This window comes from Protomyctophum bolini, assembly GCF_963924005.1.
Source record: "Protomyctophum bolini genome assembly, chromosome: 6".
NCBI lineage: Eukaryota > Metazoa > Chordata > Actinopteri > Myctophiformes > Myctophidae > Protomyctophum > Protomyctophum bolini.
Genome location: NC_137867.1, coordinates 50,750,217 through 50,774,263, shown reverse-complemented (window position 1 = coordinate 50,774,263; position 24,047 = coordinate 50,750,217). Strand labels below are relative to the sequence as shown.

General features: G+C 45.0%; 1 protein-coding gene across 2 annotated transcripts in view; it reads right to left on the bottom strand.

The window, feature by feature from the left end:
• Positions 1-12,462: 12,462 nt before the first annotated feature.
• Positions 12,463-24,047, bottom strand: part of scai (suppressor of cancer cell invasion) — a 29,289-nt gene continuing 17,704 nt past the window's right edge. The window contains exons 12-17 of one of the 2 annotated variants that reach the window (XM_080766393.1): positions 23,710-23,809; positions 23,147-23,228; positions 17,892-17,964; positions 16,977-17,150; positions 15,855-15,955; positions 12,463-13,149 (exon numbers count right to left, since the gene is read on the bottom strand). In XM_080766393.1, coding sequence (XP_080622519.1) covers positions 12,997-13,149; positions 15,855-15,955; positions 16,977-17,150; positions 17,892-17,964; positions 23,147-23,228; positions 23,710-23,809 — 683 coding nt within the window. In that variant the 3' untranslated portion in view covers positions 12,463-12,996. The remainder of the gene's footprint in view (positions 13,150-15,854; positions 15,956-16,976; positions 17,151-17,891; positions 17,965-23,146; positions 23,229-23,709; positions 23,810-24,047) is intronic. The other variant, XM_080766394.1, reaches the window with a different exon arrangement.

Sequence of the window (24,047 nt, the reverse complement as noted above, 5' to 3'; positions counted from 1 at the left end):
CTCCATTCTCCAAGTCTAGTTGGACAGCGACACCTGCTGGAAAAGAAATGCTGCAATTTGTTTGTACCCAACATGTATAAAACACTGCAATGCTCCAACTGTATATACTTTGTCTTTATGTTTACACAATGCTGTACCTCCAACTGTATATACTTTATGTTTACACAATGCTGTACCTCCAACTGTATATACTTTATGTTTACACAATACTGTACCTCCTCCAACTGTATATACTTTATGTTTACACAATACTGTACCTCCTCCAACTGTATATACTTTATGTTTACACAATACTGTACCTCCAACTGTATATACTTTATGTTTACACAATACTGTACCTCCAACTGTATACTTTAATAATAATAACAACAACAATAATCATAATACAAATTTCTAACATTAAACACAGGAAAAATATGTCAAATTAAACGAGGCTGATCTGATATTGTATTTATTTATTTTTGCTTTTTGAATCTCATCCTTGAGTATAAAATAACTGAAACTAATCAGAGTTTCACCAAATCTAAACTAAACCTTGCTCTAATCCCGCTTTAAGATGAAGGAAATTACACTTTTTCCTAGACAGTCCCAAGTACAGAGCCCTGGAGAACCCCACTCAGCCGTTAGTATAGAGGTTCAACATGCTCACCAGATCTCACAGACCTCTGCTGTAGCTTCATAAACACAAATCCCTGCATGCAGAGGTCGTGTGAAGGTCTGTGTGAATGAGACTCATTGTGTTTCTACACACATCATAGGCCCAATCCACTCCCTTGCTGACTCAATGAGCCCTCACTGACTTATAAATACCTGCGTTCATGTGAAGTCTGCGAGGGCTTGAGGGACGTCCCATTTGAAATGGGTAAGTCAGTGAGGGCTCAGCCCCGCCCCTTTATGTGCCCTTTGCCAAAGTCAGCGTCGATGCTGACTTTGTCAAATAAATTACCCACAGCTCATAGCGTTACCAGGGGAATGAGGGGGATCCTCCGAACGTCAATCAATCAATCAATTAAGTATAATAATAATAATAATACATTTTATTTATAAGGCGCCTTTCACGGCACTCAAGGTCGCCGTACAGATTAAAAGCAGTACAAGAACACAGTTAAAAGCAGGAAAAAAATAATAAAACTAGGGCACAGCTTGCAGCAGAAGACACTAGAGGTCACACAGAGTTATAGGCCTGCCTAAACAGGTGGGTTTTGAGGTGAGTTTGGAATATAGTGATAGAGTCCATGTTTCTGATGTCAGGGGGGAGGGAGTTCCAGAGGTGAGGGGCAGAGCGGCTGAAGGCTCTTGAGCCCCATGGTGGAGAGACGGGCTGGGAGGACTTTCAGGGTGAGGGAGGAGGCAGACCTGAGAGACCCACCGTTTTTTTCATTTTTCATTTTTTTCAAATCCTCAAAAATGATGAAAAACGGCGTGCCATAGTATGCCGTACGATATGGGCTATAGCCCACGGTCCAAAATGATGAGAAACGAGGCTAACTTTTTTTTTCAAAATTTCAAAAAACATGGGCTATAACCCACCGTTTTTTTCATTTTTCATTTTTTTCAAATCCTCAAAAATGATGAAAAACGGCGTGCCATAGTATGCCGTACGATATGGGCTATAGCCCACGGTCCAAAATGATGAGAAACGAGGCTAACTTTTTTTTTCAAAATTTCAAAAAACATGGGCTATAACCCACCGTTTTTTTCATTTTTCATTTTTTTCAAATCCTCAAAAATGATGAAAAACGGCGTGCCATAGTATGCCGTACGATATGGGCTATAGCCCACGGTCCAAAATGATGAGAAACGAGGCTAACTTTTTTTTTCAAAATTTCAAAAAACATGGGCTATAACCCACCGTTTTTTTCATTTTTCATTTTTTTCAAATCCTCAAAAATGATGAAAAACGGCGTGCCATAGTATGCCGTACGATATGGGCTATAGCCCACGGTCCAAAATGATGAGAAACGAGGCTAACTTTTTTTTTCAAAATTTCAAAAAACATGGGCTATAACCCACAGTTTTTTTCATTTTTCATTTTTTTCAAATCCTCAAAAATGATGAAAAACGGCGTGCCATAGTATGCCGTACGATATGGGCTATAGCCCACGGTCCAAAATGATGAGAAACGAGGCTAACTTTTTTTTTCAAAATTTCAAAAAACATGGGCTATAACCCACCGTTTTTTTCATTTTTCATTTTTTTCAAATCCTCAAAAATGATGAAAAACGGCCTGCCATAGTATGCCGTACGATATGGGCTATAGCCCATGGTCCAAAATGATGAGAAACGAGGCTAACTTTTTTTTTCAAAATTTCAAAAAACATGGGCTATAACCCACCGTTTTTTTCATTTTTCATTTTTTTCAAATCCTCAAAAATGATGAAAAACGGCGTGCCATAGTATGCCGTACGATATGGGCTATAGCCCATGGTCCAAAATGATGAGAAACGAGGCTAACTTTTTTTTTCAAAATTTCAAAAAACATGGGCTATAACCCACCGTTTTTTTCATTTTTCATTTTTTTCAAATCCTCAAAAATGATGAAAAACGGCGTGCCATAGTATGCCGTACGATATGGGCTATAGCCCACGGTCCAAAATGATGAGAAACGAGGCTAACTTTTTTTTTCAAAATTTCAAAAAACATGGGCTATAACCCACCGTTTTTTTCATTTTTCATTTTTTTCAAATCCTCAAAAATGATGAAAAACGGCGTGCCATAGTATGCCGTACGATATGGGCTATAGCCCACGGTCCAAAATGATGAGAAACGAGGCTAACTTTTTTTTTCAAAATTTCAAAAAACATGGGCTATAACCCACCGTTTTTTTCATTTTTAATTTTTTTCAAATCCTCAACAATGATGAAAAACGGCGTGCCATAGTATGCCGTACGATATGGGCTATAGCCCACGGTCCAAAATGATGAGAAACGAGGCTAACTTTTTTTTTCAAAATTTCAAAAAACATGGGCTATAACCCACCGTTTTTTTCATTTTTCATTTTTTTCAAATCCTCAAAAATGATGAAAAACGGTGTGCCATAGTATGCCGTACGATATGGGCTATAGCCCACGGTCCAAAATGATGAGAAACGAGGCTAACTTTTTTTTTCAAAATTTCAAAAAACATGGGCTATAACCCACCGTTTTTTTCATTTTTCATTTTTTTCAAATCCTCAAAAATGATGAAAAACGGCGTGCCATAGTATGCCGTACGATATGGGGTATAGCCCACGGTCCAAAATGATGAGAAACGAGGCTAACTTGTTTTCTCAAAATTTCAAAAAACATGGGCTATAACCCACCGTTTTTTTCATTTTTCATTTTTTTCAAATCCTCAAAAATGATGAAAAAAGGCCTGCCATAGTATGCCGTACGATATGGGCTATAGCCCATGGTCCAAAATGATGAGAAACGAGGCTAACTTTTTTTTTCAAAATTTCAAAAAACATGGGCTATAACCCACCGTTTTTTTAATTTTTCATTTTTTTCAAATCCTCAAAAATGATGAAAAACGGCGTGCCATAGTATGCCGTACGATATGGGCTATAGCCCACGGTCCAAAATGATGAGAAACGAGGCTAACTTTTTTTTTCAAAATTTCAAAAAACATGGGCTATAACCCACCGTTTTTTTCATTTTTCATTTTTTTCAAATCCTCAAAAATGATGAAAAACGGTGTGCCATAGTATGCCGTACGATATGGGCTATAGCCCACAGTCCAAAATGATGAGAAACGAGGCTAACTTTTTTTTTCAAAATAAAAAAAAACATGGGCTATAACCCACCGTATTTTTCATTTTTCATTTTTTTCAAATCCTCAAAAATGATGAAAAACGGCCTGCCATAGTATGCCGTACGATATGGGCTATAGCCCATGGTCCAAAATGATGAGAAACGAGGCTAACTTTTTTTTTCAAAATTTCAAAAAACATGGGCTATAACCCACCGTTTTTTTCATTTTTATTTTTTTTCAAATCCTCAACAATGATGAAAAACGGCGTGCCATAGTATGCCGTACGATATGGGCTATAGCCCACGGTCCAAAATGATGAGAAACGAGGCTAACCTTTTTTTTCAAAATTTCAAAAAACATGGGCTATAACCCACCGTTTTTTTCATTTTTCATTTTTTTCAAATCCTCAAAAATGATGAAAAACGGTGTGCCATAGTATGCCGTACGATATGGGCTATAGCCCACGGTCCAAAATGATGAGAAACGAGGCTAACTTTTTTTTTCAAAATTTCAAAAAACATGGGCTATAACCCACCGTTTTTTTCATTTTTCATTTTTTTCAAATCCTCAAAAATGATGAAAAACGGCGTGCCATAGTATGCCGTACGATATGGGGTATAGCCCACGGTCCAAAATGATGAGAAACGAGGCTAACTTGTTTTCTCAAAATTTCAAAAAACATGGGCTATAACCCACCGTTTTTTTCATTTTTCATTTTTTTCAAATCCTCAAGAATGATGAAAAACGGCCTGCCATAGTATGCCGTACGATATGGGCTATAGCCCATGGTCCAAAATGATGAGAAACGAGGCTAACTTTTTTTTTTCAAAATTTCAAAAAACATGGGCTATAACCCACCGTTTTTTAAATTTTAATTTTTTTTCAAATCCTCAAAAATGATGAAAAACGGCGTGCCATAGTATGCCGTACGATATGGGCTATAGCCCACGGTCCAAAATGATGAGAAACGAGGCTAACATTTTTTTTCAAAATTTCAAAAAACATGGGCTATAACCCACCGTTTTTTTCATTTTTCATTTTTTTCAAATCCTCAAAAATGATGAAAAACGGTGTGCCATAGTATGCCGTACGATATGGGCTATAGCCCACGGTCCAAAATAATGAGAAACGAGGCTAACTTTTTTTTTCAAAATTTCAAAAGACATGGGCTATAACCCACCGTTTTTTTCATTTTTCATTTTTTTCAAATCCTCAAAAATGATGAAAAACGGCGTGCCATAGTATGCCGTACGATATGGGCTATAGCCCACGGTCCAAAATGATGAGAAACGAGGCTAACTTTTTTTTTTTCAAAATTTCAAAAAACATGGGCTATAACCCACCGTTTTTTTCATTTTTTTCAAATCCTCAAAAATGATGAAAAACGGCCTGCCATAGTATGCCGTACGATATGGGCTATAGCCCATGGTCCAAAATGATGAGAAACGAGGCTAACTTTTTTTTTCAAAATTTCAAAAAACATGGGCTATAACCCACCGTTTTTTTCATTTTTAATTTTTTTCAAATCCTCAAAAATGATGAAAAACGGCGTGCCATAGTATGCCGTACGATATGGGCTATAGCCCACGGTCCAAAATGATGAGAAACGAGGCTAACTTTTTTTTTCAAAATTTCAAAAAACATGGGCTATAACCCACCGTTTTTTTCATTTTTCATTTTTTTCAAATCCTCAAAAATGATGAAAAACGGTGTGCCATAGTATGCCGTACGATATGGGCTATAGCCCACGGTCCAAAATGATGAGAAACGAGGCTAACTTTTTTTTTCAAAATTTCAAAAAACATGGGCTATAACCCACCGTTTTTTTCATTTTTCATTTTTTTCAAATCCTCAAAAATGATGAAAAACGGTGTGCCATAGTATGCCGTACGATATGGGCTATAGCCCACGGTCCAAAATGATGAGAAACGAGGCTAACTTTTTTTTTCAAAATTTCAAAAAACATGGGCTATAACCCACCGTTTTTTTCATTTTTCATTTTTTTCAAATCCTCAAAAATGATGAAAAACGGTGTGCCATAGTATGCCGTACGATATGGGCTATAGCCCACGGTCCAAAATGATGAGAAACGAGGCTAACTTTTTTTTCCAAAATTTCAAAAGACATGGGCTATAACCCACCGTTTTTTTCATTTTTCATTTTTTTCAAATCCTCAAAAATGATGAAAAACGGCGTGCCATAGTATGCCGTACGATATGGGCTATAGCCCACGGTCCAAAATGATGAGAAACGAGGCTAACTTTTTTTTTTCAAAATTTCAAAAAACATGGGCTATAACCCACCGTTTTTTTCATTTTTTTCAAATCCTCAAAAATGATGAAAAACGGCCTGCCATAGTATGCCGTACGATATGGGCTATAGCCCATGGTCCAAAATGATGAGAAACGAGGCTAACTTTTTTTTTCAAAATTTCAAAAAACATGGGCTATAACCCACCGTTTTTTTCATTTTTAATTTTTTTCAAATCCTCAAAAATGATGAAAAACGGCGTGCCATAGTATGCCGTACGATATGGGCTATAGCCCACGGTCCAAAATGATGAGAAACGAGGCTAACTTTTTTTTTCAAAATTTCAAAAAACATGGGCTATAACCCACCGTTTTTTTCATTTTTCATTTTTTTCAAATCCTCAAAAATGATGAAAAACGGTGTGCCATAGTATGCCGTACGATATGGGCTATAGCCCACGGTCCAAAATGATGAGAAACGAGGCTAACCTTTTTTTTCAAAATTTCAAAAAACATGGGCTATAACCCACCGTTTTTTTCATTTTTCATTTTTTTCAAATCCTCAAAAATGATGAAAAACGGTGTGCCATAGTATGCCGTACGATATGGGCTATAGCCCACGGTCCAAAATGATGAGAAACGAGGCTAACTTTTTTTTTCAAAATTTCAAAAAACATGGGCTATAACCCACCGTTTTTTTCATTTTTCATTTTTTTCAAATCCTCAAAAATGATGAAAAACGGCGTGCCATAGTATGCCGTACGATATGGGCTATAGCCCACGGTCCAAAATGATGAGAAACGAGGCTAACTTTTTTTTTCAAAATTTCAAAAAACATGGGCTATAACCCACCGTTTTTTTCATTTTTCATTTTTTTCAAATCCTCAAAAATGATGAAAAACGGCGTGCCATTGTATGCCGTACGATATGGGCTATAGCCCACGGTCCAAAATGATGAGAAACGAGGCTAACTTTTTTTTTCAAAATTTCAAAAAACATGGATTATAACCCACCGTTTTTTTCATTTTTTTTAAATCCTCAAAAATGATGAAAAACGGCGTGCCATAGTATGCCGTACGATATGGGCTATAGCCCACGGTCCAAAATGATGAGAAACGAGGCTAACTTTTTTTTTTTAAATTTCAAAAAACATGGGCTATAACCCACCGTTTTTTTCATTTTTCATTTTTTTCAAATCCTCAAAAATGATGAAAAACGGCCTGCCATAGTATGCCGTACGATAATGAAAAAAACGGTGGGTTATAGCCCATGTTTTTTGAAATTTTGAAAAAAAAAAGTTAGCCTCGTTTCTCATCATTTTGGACCGTGGGCTATAGCCCATATCGTACGGCATACTATAGCCCGCCGTTTTTCATCATTGTTGAAGATTTGAAAAAAATGACGAAATGACAAAAACGATGGGTTATAGCCCATGTTTTTTGAAATTTTGAAAAAAAAGTTAGCCTCGTTTCTCATCATTTTGGACCGTGGGCTATAGCCCATATCGTACGGCATACTATAGCGCGCCGTTTTTCATCATTTTTGAAGATTTGAAAAAAATGACGAAATGACAAAAACGATGGGTTATAGCCCATGTTTTTTGAAATTTTGGAAAAAAAAGTTATCCTCGTTTCTCATCATTTTGGACCATGGGCTATAGCCCATATCGTACGGCATACTATAGCGCGCCGTTTTTCATCATTTTTGAGGATTTGAAAAAAAAAGGACAAAAAAATCCGCAATTTCCGCAAGTTCCATTTGCGCAATTTCCTCAATTACCATTTCCGCAATTTCCGCAATTCGACAAAAACGATGGGTTATAGCCCATGTTTTTTGAAATTTTGAAGGAGGAGACCTGTCTGTGATCCAGACCTGGAGGAGACCGGTCTGTGATCCAGACCTGGAGGAGACCTGTGTTGATGGAGGACAAGGCAATCAATTCAAAATCTTGAACACAAATAAAATCAAATGCAAATCACACACATTTTAAGACGGCAGCGTCCTTTAATGAGGCTGTATTTGCGTCAGTGCACACAAAAAATAACAATTGTAATAATAATAATAATAATAATAATAAAAAACAAACATTTTTGATAAAACAATCCATGACAAAAGTGTTGATCTGAAGAAGTGAGCATTTAATTATAAACAACAAACAAACAAACCTCTTTGGCACAATCTATATTCTAAACAAGCATGCTGCCCCCTAGTGGACATAATCATCAGTACAGTTTTGACACTCCTGGAAATCAATCAGATTCTCAATCACAGTCACGAAGCCCGTTCAGACCAGCAGGGGAACGTTCAGAGCTCAGGGGTCCCCGGACCCCCTGGAACTCCCTCAAGGACCCCTGGGGGTCCCCTGACCCCCTGGAAATCCCTCAAGGACCCCTTAACTCTCTCAAGGACCCCTGGGGGTCCTCGGACCCCTGGAACTCCCGCAAGGACCCCCATTTGAAAAGATATGCCAGGGACCCCCATAAGAGATGTTTACAGCTCTAGCAGTGATTCTCAACCAGCCTGCGAGACAGTGTTCATTTAGTCGACTAAAACCCTGTTCGTCCACTATATTCTTTTCCACTAAATAAGAACTAAGCTATGAGGACTAAAACTAAGACTAAATGTTTTCAAAATTTTGTCAACTAAATAAGACTAAAATGTCAGGGAGGGACTAGTGGAGAAGAGATCCAGTAGAACTAAATGTCAGGGAGGGACTAGTGGAGAAGAGATCCAGTAGAACTAAATGTCAGGGAGGGACTAGTGGAGAAGAGATCCAGTAGAACTAAATGTCAGGGAGGGACTAGTGGAGAAGAGATCCAATAGAACTAAATGTCAGGGAGGGACTAGTGGAGAAGAGATCCAGTAGAACTAAATGTCAGGGAGGGACTAGTGGAGAAGAGATCCAGTAGAACTAAATGTCAGGGAGGGACTAGTGGAGAAGAGATCCAGTAGAACTAAATGTCAGGGAGGGACTAGTGGAGAAGAGATCCAGTAGAACTAAATGTCAGGGAGGGACTAGTGGAGAAGAGATCTACAAGCTCACAATGCGTTGAGGTGTGACGCGTTGTGAGCTTGTATATCTGCCAATTTCAGTGTGCAACCAAGTGTAAAATCAGCCATTATGACGGCATCACGGCACCACCAGAATACATTTTCTTTGTGACTAAATCAAGTGTAGATTTAGTGGACTAAAATCTTACGACATTTAGTCGACTAAAACCAAAACGTGTCGGATGACTAAAACTAAATTACATGTAGACTATTGACTATAAAACTAAACATAAATATGCCGTCGTAAATGAACACTGGCCAGGCTAGCATCTCCTCGCTACACTCACCGCTACATGGCGCTAGCTACACTCACCGCTACATGGCGCTATAGCTACACGCACCTAGCGCTATAGCTAGGAAGCAGACGTTATGAACCAGACTCCATTCCATGTTTTGTGCTTTTGTATATGTTAAAGTGTTAACTAAGATAACGTCATAATTTAAACGTGAATGTGCTCCGCTGGCGTCAACAGGGAACGGCAAGCTGTGGCACGCACACGGGCACAACGCGTGCACGTGCGCAAGCTTGGTATACCTTATATCTACAGGTGAAATGACGCCAGTGAAATTGTGCTGAGGTGGCGAATAGAGGCAAGCTTAAGATAAGATAATGGTGTAAATTAATAAGTTAATGTGCTCCGGTTGGAAATACATGCTAGCTTTACAGTAAAGGGAGTGTTTTTTAAGTGTCTTGCTCAAGGACACTTGGAGCCGGGAGTGGAACAGACAACCTTCTGGTGATTCCCAGCGTCTCTCCACCCTGTCATCTGTATTCTTAAGCCTCGCAGATCTGCGTCAAGGGCAGGGAATGTGTTAAAAAAATAAAATAAATTCAACTGTTTCTTTCAGTACGTAAGAAAAAAAAAAGTTTAGACCTTGGTCTGCTCTTTTTTTCTCCCCTTTACACCAAACCTCTGCCAAAAGATCTACAAGCTCACAACGCTAGCATGTAGATCTACAAGCTCACAACGCTAGCTTGTAGATCTACAGGCCCACAGGCTAGGGGGAGGGGCTAGGATGAGGGGCTAGGAGGAGGGGCTGAAAGGAGGGGCTAGGGGGAGGGCTAGCGCCCCTCAAAAAACCAAAACAACACTGTTATAACTCTGAGGACCCCCGGGGGCAGTGGCTCTCAAAGACCCCCAAATGGACCCCCATTGGCCCCTAGTGGACCTCCATTTGAAGAGATATTCCAGGGACCCCCATAAGAGAAGATCTTTATGGCTCTAGCAGTGATCAACAATTCTAATTCCAAGGACCCCCAGTTTGACATGCATTGGTCTATACGGACCCCCATTTAATGGCATCTCTGAGAACACCCAATTTACATTGTATAAAATCCATGGTCCAATGGTCCCTAACTAACTATCATTTAGCTGGGGACTCCCCTGGGGGTCCCGGACCCCACTTTGAGAGCCACCGCCCTCCAGGGGGGGTCACACACCCCAGGTTGAACACCGCTGGCCACACGTGATGTTTTTCTTTTTTAAGCATCTGGAACAGAAGTAAAACGTGGAGAAGTTCAGACTAGAGATCAACAGTTGGAATAACACGACTCGGCGAGTCAACGCCAACCAGAGTCCAGGTCCAGGGCGCAGAGGATCCGGCTCATGTTTTGCTTTGAACCCACATAACCAACAAGGTCATTAAAGTGCAAGGCTGTTCGTATCAATCATCAATTCAAACACAAGGAAAAGGTGGAATTAGATTTTACAATTAGTATCTTCATAATTTAATTTGCTTTGTACGGCTTTGCGACTCGCGTGGCGTCTTCAGAGACTTCATATATAAACGCTTCACTTCCTCTGTCCATTCCAAGATGGCCGACAGAGCGCTCCTTCTCTCGTCAAAGTCTTTGGAACGTTGGAATGTTTATTTCAACGCCAGACTACAGGGACCATGAATAATTTAATGTTTTGGACGACCATGAATAATTTAATGTTTTGGACCATGAATAATTTAATGAAACGTTGGAATGTTACGCTAGATAAAAACGGACCATGGATGTAGGGCTGTCACCATTACAACGTTTTGAGTTGACGATTAATTTGACACAAATAATTGCGTTTTTTTTTTTTCATTGAACATTGGAACGTTACAACTTGTCCTTATGTTTGGCCTTTTTAAGGCTTCGTAACGAATTCATTTTGTGTATTTTCTTTTTTCATGTTTGAAAATGTACATGGAAACGATTATGGCGATCACGATGCCCACATATTTGCGATCATCTCAAATAATAATAAGTAATAACTGCGATTAGGAGAATGATTGTAATAATGGTTGACAGGCCTACATGGATGGATGTTGGAATGTTTCGCTGTAGAAAAACTACATTAATCAATGTGACACATTTAGACAGACTAGATTTATCACATGCAGTAGAAAACCTTCCGCTCGCTAAACCTTGGCTCACACAATTAGTTTCTTCACTAGAAAAACTAAATAATAATAATAATAATATTAGGGCTGAACAATTTGTGGGAAAAACATCTAATTGTGATTTTTTTTCTCCCTGACCAATAAAGCGATTGCGAGTCGACATTAGACCCCCAGTTTGACATGCATTAGTCTACGGACACCTATTTAATGGCATTTCTATCTCTGGGACCCCCAATTCATATTGTAGAATCAATGTGAAATTAACTCTGCCAGTGTGACACATTTGTACACTCTCAGAGTGTCCGGTTGCGTAGGCAGTGCAGGTGTACCATTAATGATCCGATTGGGCGTGCTGCGATGCTCGTTTGTAGCGCGGCTAGAGAGACATTTCAGCCAATCCGATGGCTTCCTCCAAACGACCCGTGGTATAATTGTGTTTATACTTTCATTAATTGTTCAGCCCTACTAAAACTTTGAAATAAACACCCACTAAGCCGTCCTGTTGTTTCCGGTGAATAGAAAAATGTACATTTCCAATCCAACACCTACTTATCGTACTGTACACAGTTACTGTTACCACAAAAAGAAACGGAATATTTTCAAGCATATTATGGACAGTTACATGTTCATGGCAGTGAATGAGTTTTAAGAATGGCTGTTTGCACCGTACTAAATATCATAACAATAACCGTCATGGTTTATGACTGCTGTGCTTATATTAACCCATTTAGACCTGATAACTCATTCTACAAATGTCTTCTAAATCATTTTCATTTTCTGAAAAGCCCCATGTTTCTGTATCAGTGGTGCTCACAGGGTTAAAGCTCATGTTTCTATATCAGTGGTTCTCACAGGGTTAAAGCCCCATGTTTCTGTATCAGTGGTGCTCAAAATATTTCATGTCAAGGACACCAAAAAATATCTGTATTTGGCCGCCGACCCCATCAGAAAATATGTAGTTCCAGGGACCCCCCCCCCCCCCCAGAAGCAAAGATTTGAGTTAAAAACGTTCGCTCTGAAAGAATATATATTCAAAGATTTGCGATAAAAAAAAAGCAGATCAACAAACTCTGCCGCACTATGAGCTTGTAGATCTGCTATTTTTCAACAGGTGGTTAAAAGACGATGCGGCCTCAGGTCTGAATGGGTTAATAATAACCGCCATGTTTGAGCCGAGTTGAAACTCGTTTGTGTGCGAGTGCTGCCCGGAGCTGTGTGTAGCTGTCACTACCTGTCACATGGGGCGCCGTTGGCATACATGATGTACAAATGAGTTTTTTGTTTTTTTTCTTTTTAAATAAGTGTCAACAGTGTGTTGTTGTTGTTGTTATATACATCGCTGCTCGGCCGGGCGGCCATCTTGGTCCCAAATGGCTGCCGGCCGGGCGGCCATCTTGGTCCCGCATGGCTGCTTGGCCGGGAGGCCATCTTGGTCCCAAATGGTGGCCGGGCGACCATCTTGGACCCACATGGCGGCCCGGCCGGGCGGCCATCTTGGTCCCAAATGGTGGCCGGGTGGCCATCTTGGTCCCACATGGTGGCCCGATCGGGCGGCCATCTTGGCCCCTCTGAGGAGGAGCAGGAGGTGTCAATATGTCTCCAGTGAGTCGTGGTCGCTCCAGAACAGGTTGGTCACATCCAACATGGCCGCCAGGTCCAGGATGTGCTTCTGCAGCAGAGCGCTCTCCACCGTGTCCTCTAGGGGGAGCTGTGGGTACGACTCCGGATACGACCTCACTTCCTGTTGGAGACGTTACATTGTGAAAGATACGACCTCACTTCCTGTTGGAGACGTTACATAATTAACACTTTCTACTTCCATTACTCATAGAGCGTCAGCGCCATCTAGCGATAGTTCCAGTCTATTACATCATAGACCCGCCTCTCGGATCTCCAGAAACAGTAATGGCGGAGGTGCTCGCGGATCTATCGGTCTATTAGCCCAGACCCTGACATGCTATTCATCAAATATTCAGATGACACGGTTATTGTCGATACCACCAACACCAATAACCGCATCATTGGGGTAATGGACTATTTTGCTGAGTGGTGCAATAACAACTTCCTGGACCTAAACCCCAGCAAAACTAAGGAGTTGCTGGTGGACTTTAGGCAGGGCCCGCCCACTCCACCTCCGGCCCTAGAGATAAATGGCCAGGCAATAGAACGTGTCGAAGAGTATAAATACCTCGGCACCACCATCGACCATAAGCTCACATTCAAGACCAACGCAGAGAACATTCACTCCAAGTGTCAACAAAGGCTGTTCTTCCTCAGGAAGATGAGGAAGCTTCAGGTCCGACCATCGATCCTGCAGGCCTTCTACAAGTCCTTTGTAGAATCCATAATGACCTTCAACATCACATCATGGTTTGGTGTGATGCGTGCCATCAACCGGAACCCTCTCGACAGGGTGGTTAGGATCAGCGGCAAGATCATTGGGAGGGACCAGGAGTCACTCAGCTAACCTGACGCTGCCAGATCCAAAAAGCTTGCTACACAAATTTGTTTCACAGCTTATTTGGATCTGGGATCGCGGAAGCAAATTCGATGACAGGGCTGTTCCTTTTTTTCAAGATACATGGTAGATGATTGGATGGGAGCGTCTGTCTATCACCGTGTGGGCGTGCAAACACAACCAATCATATCGACGTGTCTATATACCGTCACATCCGCATCCCGCCTTTAGCTCACGCTGATTGGTTCGGTACGAAGCAGATCTGACTCAGGGCTCAACTCCGTCAGAGATCCCAGATGAGTGTTGTGTTGGGGAATATGTTTCCGCAATACCGCCCTCATCTGGCAGCGTCAGGTTATCACTCAGCAGCATCCATAAAAAACGGACGATAAAGAAGGCCTCTCAAATAGTTGAGGACAACACACACACCCTCCATAACCACTACGAACTAATGCCCTCAGGCCGGCGATACAGAGCATCAAAACTCACTAAAAGGGGCTCAGCTAGCTTTGTGCCCACCTCCATCAGACTCTTGAACACCTAGGCTGAACCCCCCCCCCCCCCCCCCTCGTTGGAATCCCTAACAACAACCCCCCCCCCCTTCCACCTGATGGACTATAGTGAACGCATAGGTTCAGGTTGCATACAGTAAATATTTAGATTTTTAATTATTAGTACTTATAGAACAGATTTTTAATATATTATGCTTTTAAGTAGTTCCTCTTAAAAAGTCGTTTTTATGATCTTTTATATAGTATCTGTGTTTGTGTGTATTGTGATCTCTGTTGTTGTCTTTACCACTGCACAAAAGAAGTTTCCGAAAGGAAAAATAAAGTTCTTTGAAGTTGAAGTTGAAGTATTATCGATCGGACTATTAACTACAGCAAGGGGCGCACTTCTAAAGATTTGGCTCTTGTTGACTAGTTTTTTAATCCTGGTGTGGTGTTAGGTTATATGGTTATAAGGGTATAAGGTTATGGGTATAAGGTTTATTATGGTGTGACGGTTCCCTATATTGTGTCATATGTATATTACTCTTAGGTTGTCTGGTTTAGGTATATGTTGTGTTTACTGTTTGACCTATAGTAACTTCTGTTCTTTGTATCCAATAGGATTGGGGAGCAGAGCTACTCATGATCAGCCTGTGGCTCGCACCTGGGCCCGGGTGTCGACGCCCTATAAATGCCTGCTTCCCCAGTCCTTCCCCAGATCTGTTCCTTTCATTTGCCTCCTGCACTCCACCATGCACACTTCTCAACATGTATGTTAATCCATACAACACGCACACACATACATACATCTCACTCATGCATGCATACACGCACTACACCACTGACTACTGATCTCCACACTTCATCTGGTTCATCATGATTTGTTCCTTAATTTACAATTTTTGTTTAGTCAACTGCGTCTCCCCTGTTTTTTGTTGTGTATCTTGGCACCCCCTAGGCCAGGTACATAACAATGGTAATAAGGGTATAAGGTTATGGGTATAAGGTTTTCAAAAAGCTGTGCAAACGCGTTGGGCGATACTAATCTACTACTACATGAGAGTCTTTAGAGGCGTTCTGAGCTGGAATACTCAGAACAAGCCCCCACCTTTCTGTTTATCCATGCATTTGAGCCTTCAGTCAGATGGAACTATTGTCTGTCCACCAGAGATTAAAACAGGGTGCATTTTGCATCCCAAAACACAGTTTATAGTTAATGGACCTCTGCATACTGTACTGTTTTTTATTCTAGTTTTTTTTAAATAATTTCTTATTCTGTTTTCTACATGACTATAACCATATAAAATTAAATGGGAGTTAAATACTGCAATTTCTAAAAAATATATGAAAAATATGACTACTAACGTCGTTGAAGTGGTACTCAATAAAATGTCCCTGGGACTCATTTCTAAGAGACCATCCCTGGGGCGTACCTACCCACTAGGGGGTGTACCTACCCTGCTGTGAACCAGGGCTACCCCTAGGGGGCGTACCTACCCTGAACACCTTGTGCAGCCTCAGCGCTGCAGAGCAGAAGACGAAGCGGATCAGCATCAGTCGAAGGAACTCGTCTCCGAAGAACTGTAAGAAGGCTTGATCTGTAACGACAACAACGGAGACACCTGGTGGTCAGTAGAGGAACTACATTGGAAGGTCAAGGAGGGCCTGATCACATTTTCAGATTTATATATAAATAACCAATTTGCATCGTTTACTTTATGCTTCTTTACTACTGAGCTGAAAGAAGCATTTTATCTCCCCACATTACCCAGGAAACAGTGTGTATAATAATTATCGAATTATTGAAACAACATCCCAACTCCAAACAACGTATCTCTAAATGTGTCTCACTGCCGTCCAAACTGAGTGTTGTGGCTACATCTAGCTACGTCTAGCTACGTCTAGCTGCTACAGCCACATCCGGGATAACATCCGGTCCGTTGGTAAAAGTGCTCCGCTGCTATAAATCGCTGGGCTCTTCATCTCTTAATGGGTTAATTAACCTCTGATTTAATGGATTAATAAATAACCCCGGGCAATTAGAGTGTTAATGTTTCTGTTCTGTATAATGGCTGAGCTGCATGCCCTGCTACTGTGTTCTAGTTAATGTTTCTGTTCTGTGACAGCACGTATTGGGTTAATGATTTTATTTGGTTTCAGTATTTATTTATGGTGTATTTTCTCTATCATTAAACTGATTCAGACCGGAGGACGCGTGGAGCCGTCCTAGCTAATCCAACAGACGGAAAAATCTGAAAAATATTCAGATTTTATCTTTTTTTTCCGGAGTTGGCCTCTCCTTCTAATCTACACCATACTCCTTGCTCTTCGTGCATGTGCGTTGTCGTTCACTGCCCTGTTTACGGCTCAGGAAGAATGCCTCGTCTCTCTAAGGAGTTATTTTGAAAGAGTGTGCGTGTGTGCGCTACCCATGGTCCACGAGCGTGCGAGGAGCTGTGTGAGTGTGTGTGTGTGTGTGCGTGCGCTACCTATGGTCCGTGAGCGTGCGAGGAGCTGTGTGTGTGAGTTTATGTGTGTGTGCGTGCGTGAGCTACCTATGGTCCGCGAGCGTGCGAGGAGCTGTGTGTGTGAGTGTGCGTGTGTGCGTGCGTGCGCTACCTATGGTCCGCGAGCGTGCGAGGAGCTGGGCGATGTCGTGGTAGGTTCTCCGCAGCAGCTCGTGGGCGCGCTCCCACAGCGCCTGGCCCACGCTGCTCAGACCGCACACGCTCAGGAAGGCCAGCAGGGGGCAGTACAGGAACAGAGTGAAGAGGCTGCCGCGCTGAGCCTGGTCTGAGGAGGAGAAGAAGAAAGGGTTAGCAGGGTTCCCACAGTGGGGTCCGGGGAGTCCCAGGGGGTCCGGAGACTGAATGTCAGGGAGGGACTAGTGGAGAAGAGATCCAGTAGAACTAAATGTCACGGAGGGACTAGTGGAGAAGAGATCCAGTAGAACTAAATGTCAGGGAGGGACTAGTGGAGAAGAGATCCAGTAGAACTAAATGTCAGGGAGGGACTAGTGGAGAAGAGATCCAGTAGAACTAAATGTCAGGGAGGGACTAGTGGAGAAGAGATCCAGTAAAACATGTTTTTCAAAATAGTAAAATAAAAACACAAAGTTTAGGGATAAGGGGTTTTAGCATGGACGGAAATAGAGCCAAAGTCTTGAATACTAAAATCAATTTCCACATTTTAAATCCACAGGAACTGTCAGGATGTAGAAGACATTTATATAATCTGATCTCAGGTCAGAATGGGTTAAATCCACAGGAACTGTCAGGATGTAGAAGACATTTATAGAATTTGATCTCAGGTCAGAATGGGTTAAATCCACAGGAACTGTCAGGATGTAGAAGACATTTATAGAATCTGATCTCAGGTCAGAATGGGTTGAATCCACAGGAACTGTCAGGATGTAGAAGACATTTATAGAATCTGATCTCAGGTCAGAATGGGTTAAATCCACAGGAACTGTCAGGATGTAGAAGACATTTATCGAATCTGATCTCGGGTCAGAATGGGTTAAATCCACACTACCTTGGACGTTCTTGGGATAAACGGTCGGAGAGAGCAGACACACCAAGGGCTGTCCGAAGAGGTTAGTGAAGTTCTACAAAGAAACACACGCACAGTTACAGTAAATACCATCATTATGCAATATGCATACATTATAGTCCGGGAGCTAGACCCAGGCCTCATAACAATTTTTGCTAATAGAAAATAGAAAAAAATTAAATAGAAATGTTGAACGGGAGGTAGAAACCTGATTGTGTCCACCTTGATGCATTAATATAATTCAACCATAATCACTCCATGTCACCCTCAATAAATATATGTGAAACCACATGCCGACTATGGTCCTGCATGGTTCTCTAATAGGCACACTGGTGTAAGGGTGATATAGCCTACAACCAGCAAACCCCTCCGTACAGTATACAATTCTTTCATGGTCCTTCGAGCACGGACCACCCTGCCATCAGAGATGGACCGGAGTCCCCCTCCCCAGCTCCACCGCCACCATCGGCACAGCAGCGACCATGGGCCCCAGCCCCCCAGCAGCCATGGCCCTCAGCCCCCCAGCAGCCATGGCCGTACTGTACTGTACATTATGTGTCGCAACTCACATGTCGTTATAGGTGAGCCGTACTGTACTGTACATTGTGTCGCATGTCGTTATAGGTGAGCCGTACTGTACTGTACATTATGTGTTGCATGTCGTTATAGGTGAGCCGTACTGTACTGTACATTATGTGTCGCATGTCGTTAAGGTGAGCCGTAATGTACTGTACATTATGTGTCGCATGTCGTTATGTTGTCCAGCATTCACAGCATGTCAGGGCCCTCAGCTCCACAGCAGCAGCCATGGCCCACACTCCCCAGCAGCCATGGCCCCCACTCCCCCAGCTCCCAGCAGCAGCCATGGCCCCCAGCTCCCCAGCAGCCATGGCCCCAAGCTCCCCAGCAGCCATGGCCCCCACTCCCCCAGCTCCCAGCAGCAGCCATGGCCCCCAGCTCCCCAGCAGCCATGGCCCCCACTCCCCCAGCTCCCAGCAGCAGCCATGGCCCCCAGCTCCCCAGCAGCCATGGCCCCCACTCCCCCAGCAGCCATGGCCCCCACTCCCCCAGCAGCCATGGCCCCCACTCCCCCAGCAGCCATGGCCCCAAGCTCCCCAGCAGCCATGGCCCCCACTCCCCCAGCAGCCATGGCCCCCACTCCCCCAGCTGCCATGGCCCCCACTCCCCCAGCTCCCAGCAGCAGCCATGGCCCCCAGCTCCCCAGCAGCCATGGCCCCCACTCCCCCAGCTCCCAGCAGCAGCCATGGCCCCCACTCCACCAGCTCCCAGCAGCAGCCATGGCCCCCACTCCCCCAGCTCCCAGCAGCAGCCATGGCCCCCACTCCCCCAGCAGCCATGGCCCCCACTCCCCCAGCTCCCCAGCAGCAGCCATGGCCCCCACTCCCCCAGCTCCCAGCAGCAGCCATGGCCCTCAGCTCCCCAGCAGCCATGGCCCCCACTCCCCCAGCTCCCAGCAGCAACCATGGCCCCCAGCTCCCCAGCAGCCATGGCCCCCAGCTCCCCAGCAGCCATGGCCCCCACTCCCCCAGCTCCCAGCAGCAGCCATGGCCCCCAGCTCCCCAGCAGCCATGGCCCCCACTCCCCCAGCAGCCATGGCCCCAAGCTCCCCAGCAGCCATGGCCCCCACTCCCCCAGCTCCCAGCCATGGCCCCCAGCTCCCCAGCAGCCATGGCCCCCACTCCTCCAGCAGCCATGGCCCCCACTCCCCCAGCTCCCAGCAGCAGCCATGGCCCCCAGCTCCCCAGCAGCCATGGCCCACACTCCCCCAGCTCCCAGCAGCAGCCATGGCCCCCAGCTCCCCAGCAGCCATGGCCCTCAGCTCCCCAGCAGCCATGGCCCCCACTCCCCCAGCTCCCAGCAGCAGCCATGGCCCCCAGCTCCCCAGCAGCCATGGCCCCCACTCCCCCAGCTCCCAGCAGCAGCCATGGCCCCCAGCTCCCCAGCAGCCATGGCCCCCACTCCCCCAGCTCCCAGCAGCAGCCATGGCCCCCAGCTCCCCAGCAGCCATGGCCCCCACTCCCCCAGCTCCCCAGCAGCAGCCATGGCCCCCAGCTCCCTAGCAGCCATTTCAGGGCTCTATAGGGTCCAGCATTCACAGCATGTCAGAGCTCTGGTCCAGCATTCAATGCATTTCAGGGCTCTATAGGGTCTAGCATTCACAGCATGTCAGGGCTCTATAGGGTCCAGCATTCACTGCATGTCAGGGCTCTATAGGGTCCAGCAGTCACAGCATTTCTATAGGGTCCAGCATTCACTGCATGTCAGGGCTCTATAGGGTCCAGCACTTTCGTCATGTAGGTCTATAGGGCTCTGAAATAGCATTCAGGGCTCTATAGGATTCAATTAAATAGGTATCAATTCAATCCTTACATTAGGAGCATGTCTGGGCTCTCTAGGGTCCAGCATTCACAGCATGTCAGGGCCCTCACCCCCCCATACAGCAGCCATGGCCCCCAGCTCCCTAGCAGCCATGGCCCCCACTCCCCCAGCTCCCAGCAGCAGCCATGGCCCCCAGCTCCCCAGCAGCCATGTCCCCCACTCCCCCAGCTCCCAGCAGCAGCCATGGCCCCCAGCTCCCCAGCAGCCATGGCCCTCAGCTCCCCAGCAGCCATGGCCCCCACTCCCCCAGCTCCCAGCAGCAGCCATGGCCCCCAGCTCCCCAGCAGCCATGGCCCCCACTCCCCCAGCTCCCAGCAGCAGCCATGGCCCCCAGCTCCCCAGCAGCCATGGCCCCCACTCCCCCAGCTCCCAGCAGCAGCCATGGCCCCCAGCTCCCCAGCAGCCATGGCCCCCACTCCCCCAGCAGCCATGGCCCCAAGCTCCCCAGCAGCCATGGCCCCCACTCCCCCAGCTCCCAGCCATGGCCCCCAGCTCCCCAGCAGCCATGGCCCCCACTCCCCCAGCAGACATGGCCCCCACTCCCCCAGCTCCCAGCAGCAGCCATGGCCCCCAGCTCCCCAGCAGCCATGGCCCCCACTCCCCCAGCTCCCAGCAGCAGCCATGGCCCCCAGCTCCCCAGCAGCCATGGCCCTCAGCTCCCCAGCAGCCATGGCCCCCACTCCCCCAGCTCCCAGCAGCAGCCATGGCCCCCAGCTCCCCAGCAGCCATGGCCCCCACTCCCCCAGCTCCCCAGCAGCCATCACTGCATGTCAGGGCTCTATAGGGTCCAGCATTCACTGCATGTCAGGGCTCTATAGGGTCCAGCAGTCACAGCATTTCTATAGGGTCCAGCATTCACTGCATGTCAGGGCTCTAGGGTCCAGCACTTTCGTCATGTAGGTTTATAGGGCTCTGAAATAGCATTCAGGGCTCTATAGGATTCAATTAAATAGGTATCAATTCAATCCTTACATTAGGAGCATGTCTGGGCTCTCTAGGGTCCAGCATTCACAGCATGTCAGGGCCCTCACCCCCCCATACAGCAGCCATGGCCCCCAGCTCCCTAGCAGCCATGGCCCCCACTCCCCCAGCTCCCAGCAGCAGCCATGGCCCCCAGCTCCCCAGCAGCCATGGCCCCCACTCCCCCAGCTCCCAGCAGCAGCCATGGCCCCCAGCTCCCCAGCAGCCATGGCCCCCACTCCCCCAGCTCCCCAGCAGCAGCCATGGCCCCCACTCCCCAGCAGCCATGGCCCCCACTCCCCCAGCTCCCCAGCAGCAGCTGAGGGCCATAGCTGCTGGGGGGCTGGGGCCCATGGTCGCTGCTGCGCCGATGGTGGCGGTGGAGCTGTGGAGGGGGACTCCGGTCCATCTCTGATGGCAGGGTGATCCGTGCTCGAAGGACCATGAAATAATTGTATACTGTACGGAGGGGTTTGCTGGTTGTAGGCTATATCACCCTTACACCAGTGTGCCTATTAGAGAACCATGCAGGACCATAGTCAGCTTGTGGTTTCACATATATTTATTGAGGGTGACATGGAGTGATGATGGTTGAATTATATTAATGCATCAAGGTGGACACAATCAGGTTTCTACCTCTTCTCCCATTCAACATTTCTATTTTATTTTTTTCTATTAACATTTGGGTGCACATTGATTTGGGTGACTATTGATAGGCTATGTACTGAAACAAGCTATTGTGTGCATATAATATAATAAATAAATATAAATATAATAAAAGGCATTTGTGTTCCTGCTGTAGTATTCATGTTTCTAACTTCAGACAGCAGTAGTTGCAGAACATGTGAACCTATTGTTACATTCTAGGACTCTGGAAGGCTATAGTGACTGATAATGAAAATGTCTCCGATTTGAGGTATAGTGCAGCATTTTGGCCACAGAAAGAGTAATCTTCAAGATAGAGAGGTCATCTTGGGCTTAAATTGAAGCTTAAGGATATGGGAAGTTTTCTATATACAAGTGAGGCAGTTATATTCACCCTAATGTGCTGGAAAATAACCATCTTTGTTGTTATTTGTTAAACGGACAGTGTATATTTTTGTGTTTCTGAGGATGATGTAGGTCATATATTTAAGAATACAATGGTAGATAGCCCCAACATCCTATTCTGATACTTACCCCTATGTGTCAGGATACTCCATGCCAAATTTCACACTTCCATGTGTATTTATGTAATTTTAGTGAATTTTTATTTGCCTTTACACAATTTCGCCAGAGACATATACCAAAAAAGGGGTTTTTGGGCCCCTGAAACCAAACGGCCCCGAGTTGGGAGTGGTCCCTTCATTTTGAGATGGCCCTTTATGTTATATTGTTATAGGTCCCTGATGGGGGGGCGGAGGCCTGTTGACTATCAGTCCACAGGCCCGTCTAGAGTTTAAATGGACCGGTATCAGTCAACAGGCCCGTCTAGAGTTTAAATGGACAGGTATCAGTCAGCAGGCCCATCTAGAGTTTAAATGGACAGGTATCAGTCAACAGGCCCGTCTAGAGTTTAAATGGACAGGTATCAGTCAACAGGCACGTCTAGAGTTTAAATGGACAGGTATCAGTCAACAGGCCCATCTAGAGTTTAAATGGACAGGTATCAGTCAACAGGCCCGTCTAGAGTTTAAATGGACAGGTATCAGTCAACAGGCCCGTCTAGAGTTTAAATGGACAGGTACGTATCAGTCAACAGGCACGTCTAGAGTTTAAATGGACAGGTATCAGTCAACAGGCCCGTCTAGAGTTTAAATGGACAGGTACGTATCAGTCAACAGGCCCGTCTAGAGTTTGTACTTCAACATGGCAGTATTAGTACTTGTACTGAGTACCTTGTAGGCGGAGCTGTTGGAGGAATCCACGATGACAAACAGAGGCTTTCTGGTGAACGGGAGCAGATCTCCAGGATGGAGGCTGAGGGAACACAATGATACGCTTAGTTACAGAGGATCTATAGATCTGTTCTTTCATTACCACTGATGACAACCGTTCCAACATGAACCCTTACCACTGAGGACAACCGTTCCAACATGAACCCTTACCACTGAGGACAACCGTTCCAACATGAACCCTTACGACTGAGGACAACCGTTCCAACATGAACCCTTACCAGTGAGGACAACCGTTCCAACATGAACCCTTACTGAGGACAACCGTTCCAACATGAACCCTTACTGAGGACAACCGTTCCAACATGAACCCTTACTGAGGACAACCGTTCCAACATGAACCCTTACTGAGGACAACCGTTCCAACATGAACCCTTACTGAGGACAACCGTTCCAACATGAACCCTTACCACTGAGGACAACCGTTCCAACATGAACCCTTACTGAGGACAACAGTTCCAACATGAACCCTTACTGAGGACAACCGTTCCAACATGAACCCTTACCAGTGCATCTCTTTCTGGGACTGGTTCCGTTTCTGTCCCGTCTCCCCGTTCAGCACGTCTCTGTTGGTGTTGGTCAGGACTCCTCCCATTTCATATGGACCTATCAGAGACAAGCAATCCATTCCATGAGGACCAATAGGAGACATGCAATCCATTTCATAAAGCATAGAGTGTCACAGTCCCGCCCCCTTTTCATGTCGACCAGCGGCCCAGTCCCGCCCCTTTCTACAAGCTGCTACGAGCTTGTAGATCTGCTATTTTAGAAAAATCTTGAAAATGTTAACGTTTTTAACTAAAATCTGTGCTTCTGGGGAGGGGAGGGGCCAGAGCCCCCCCGC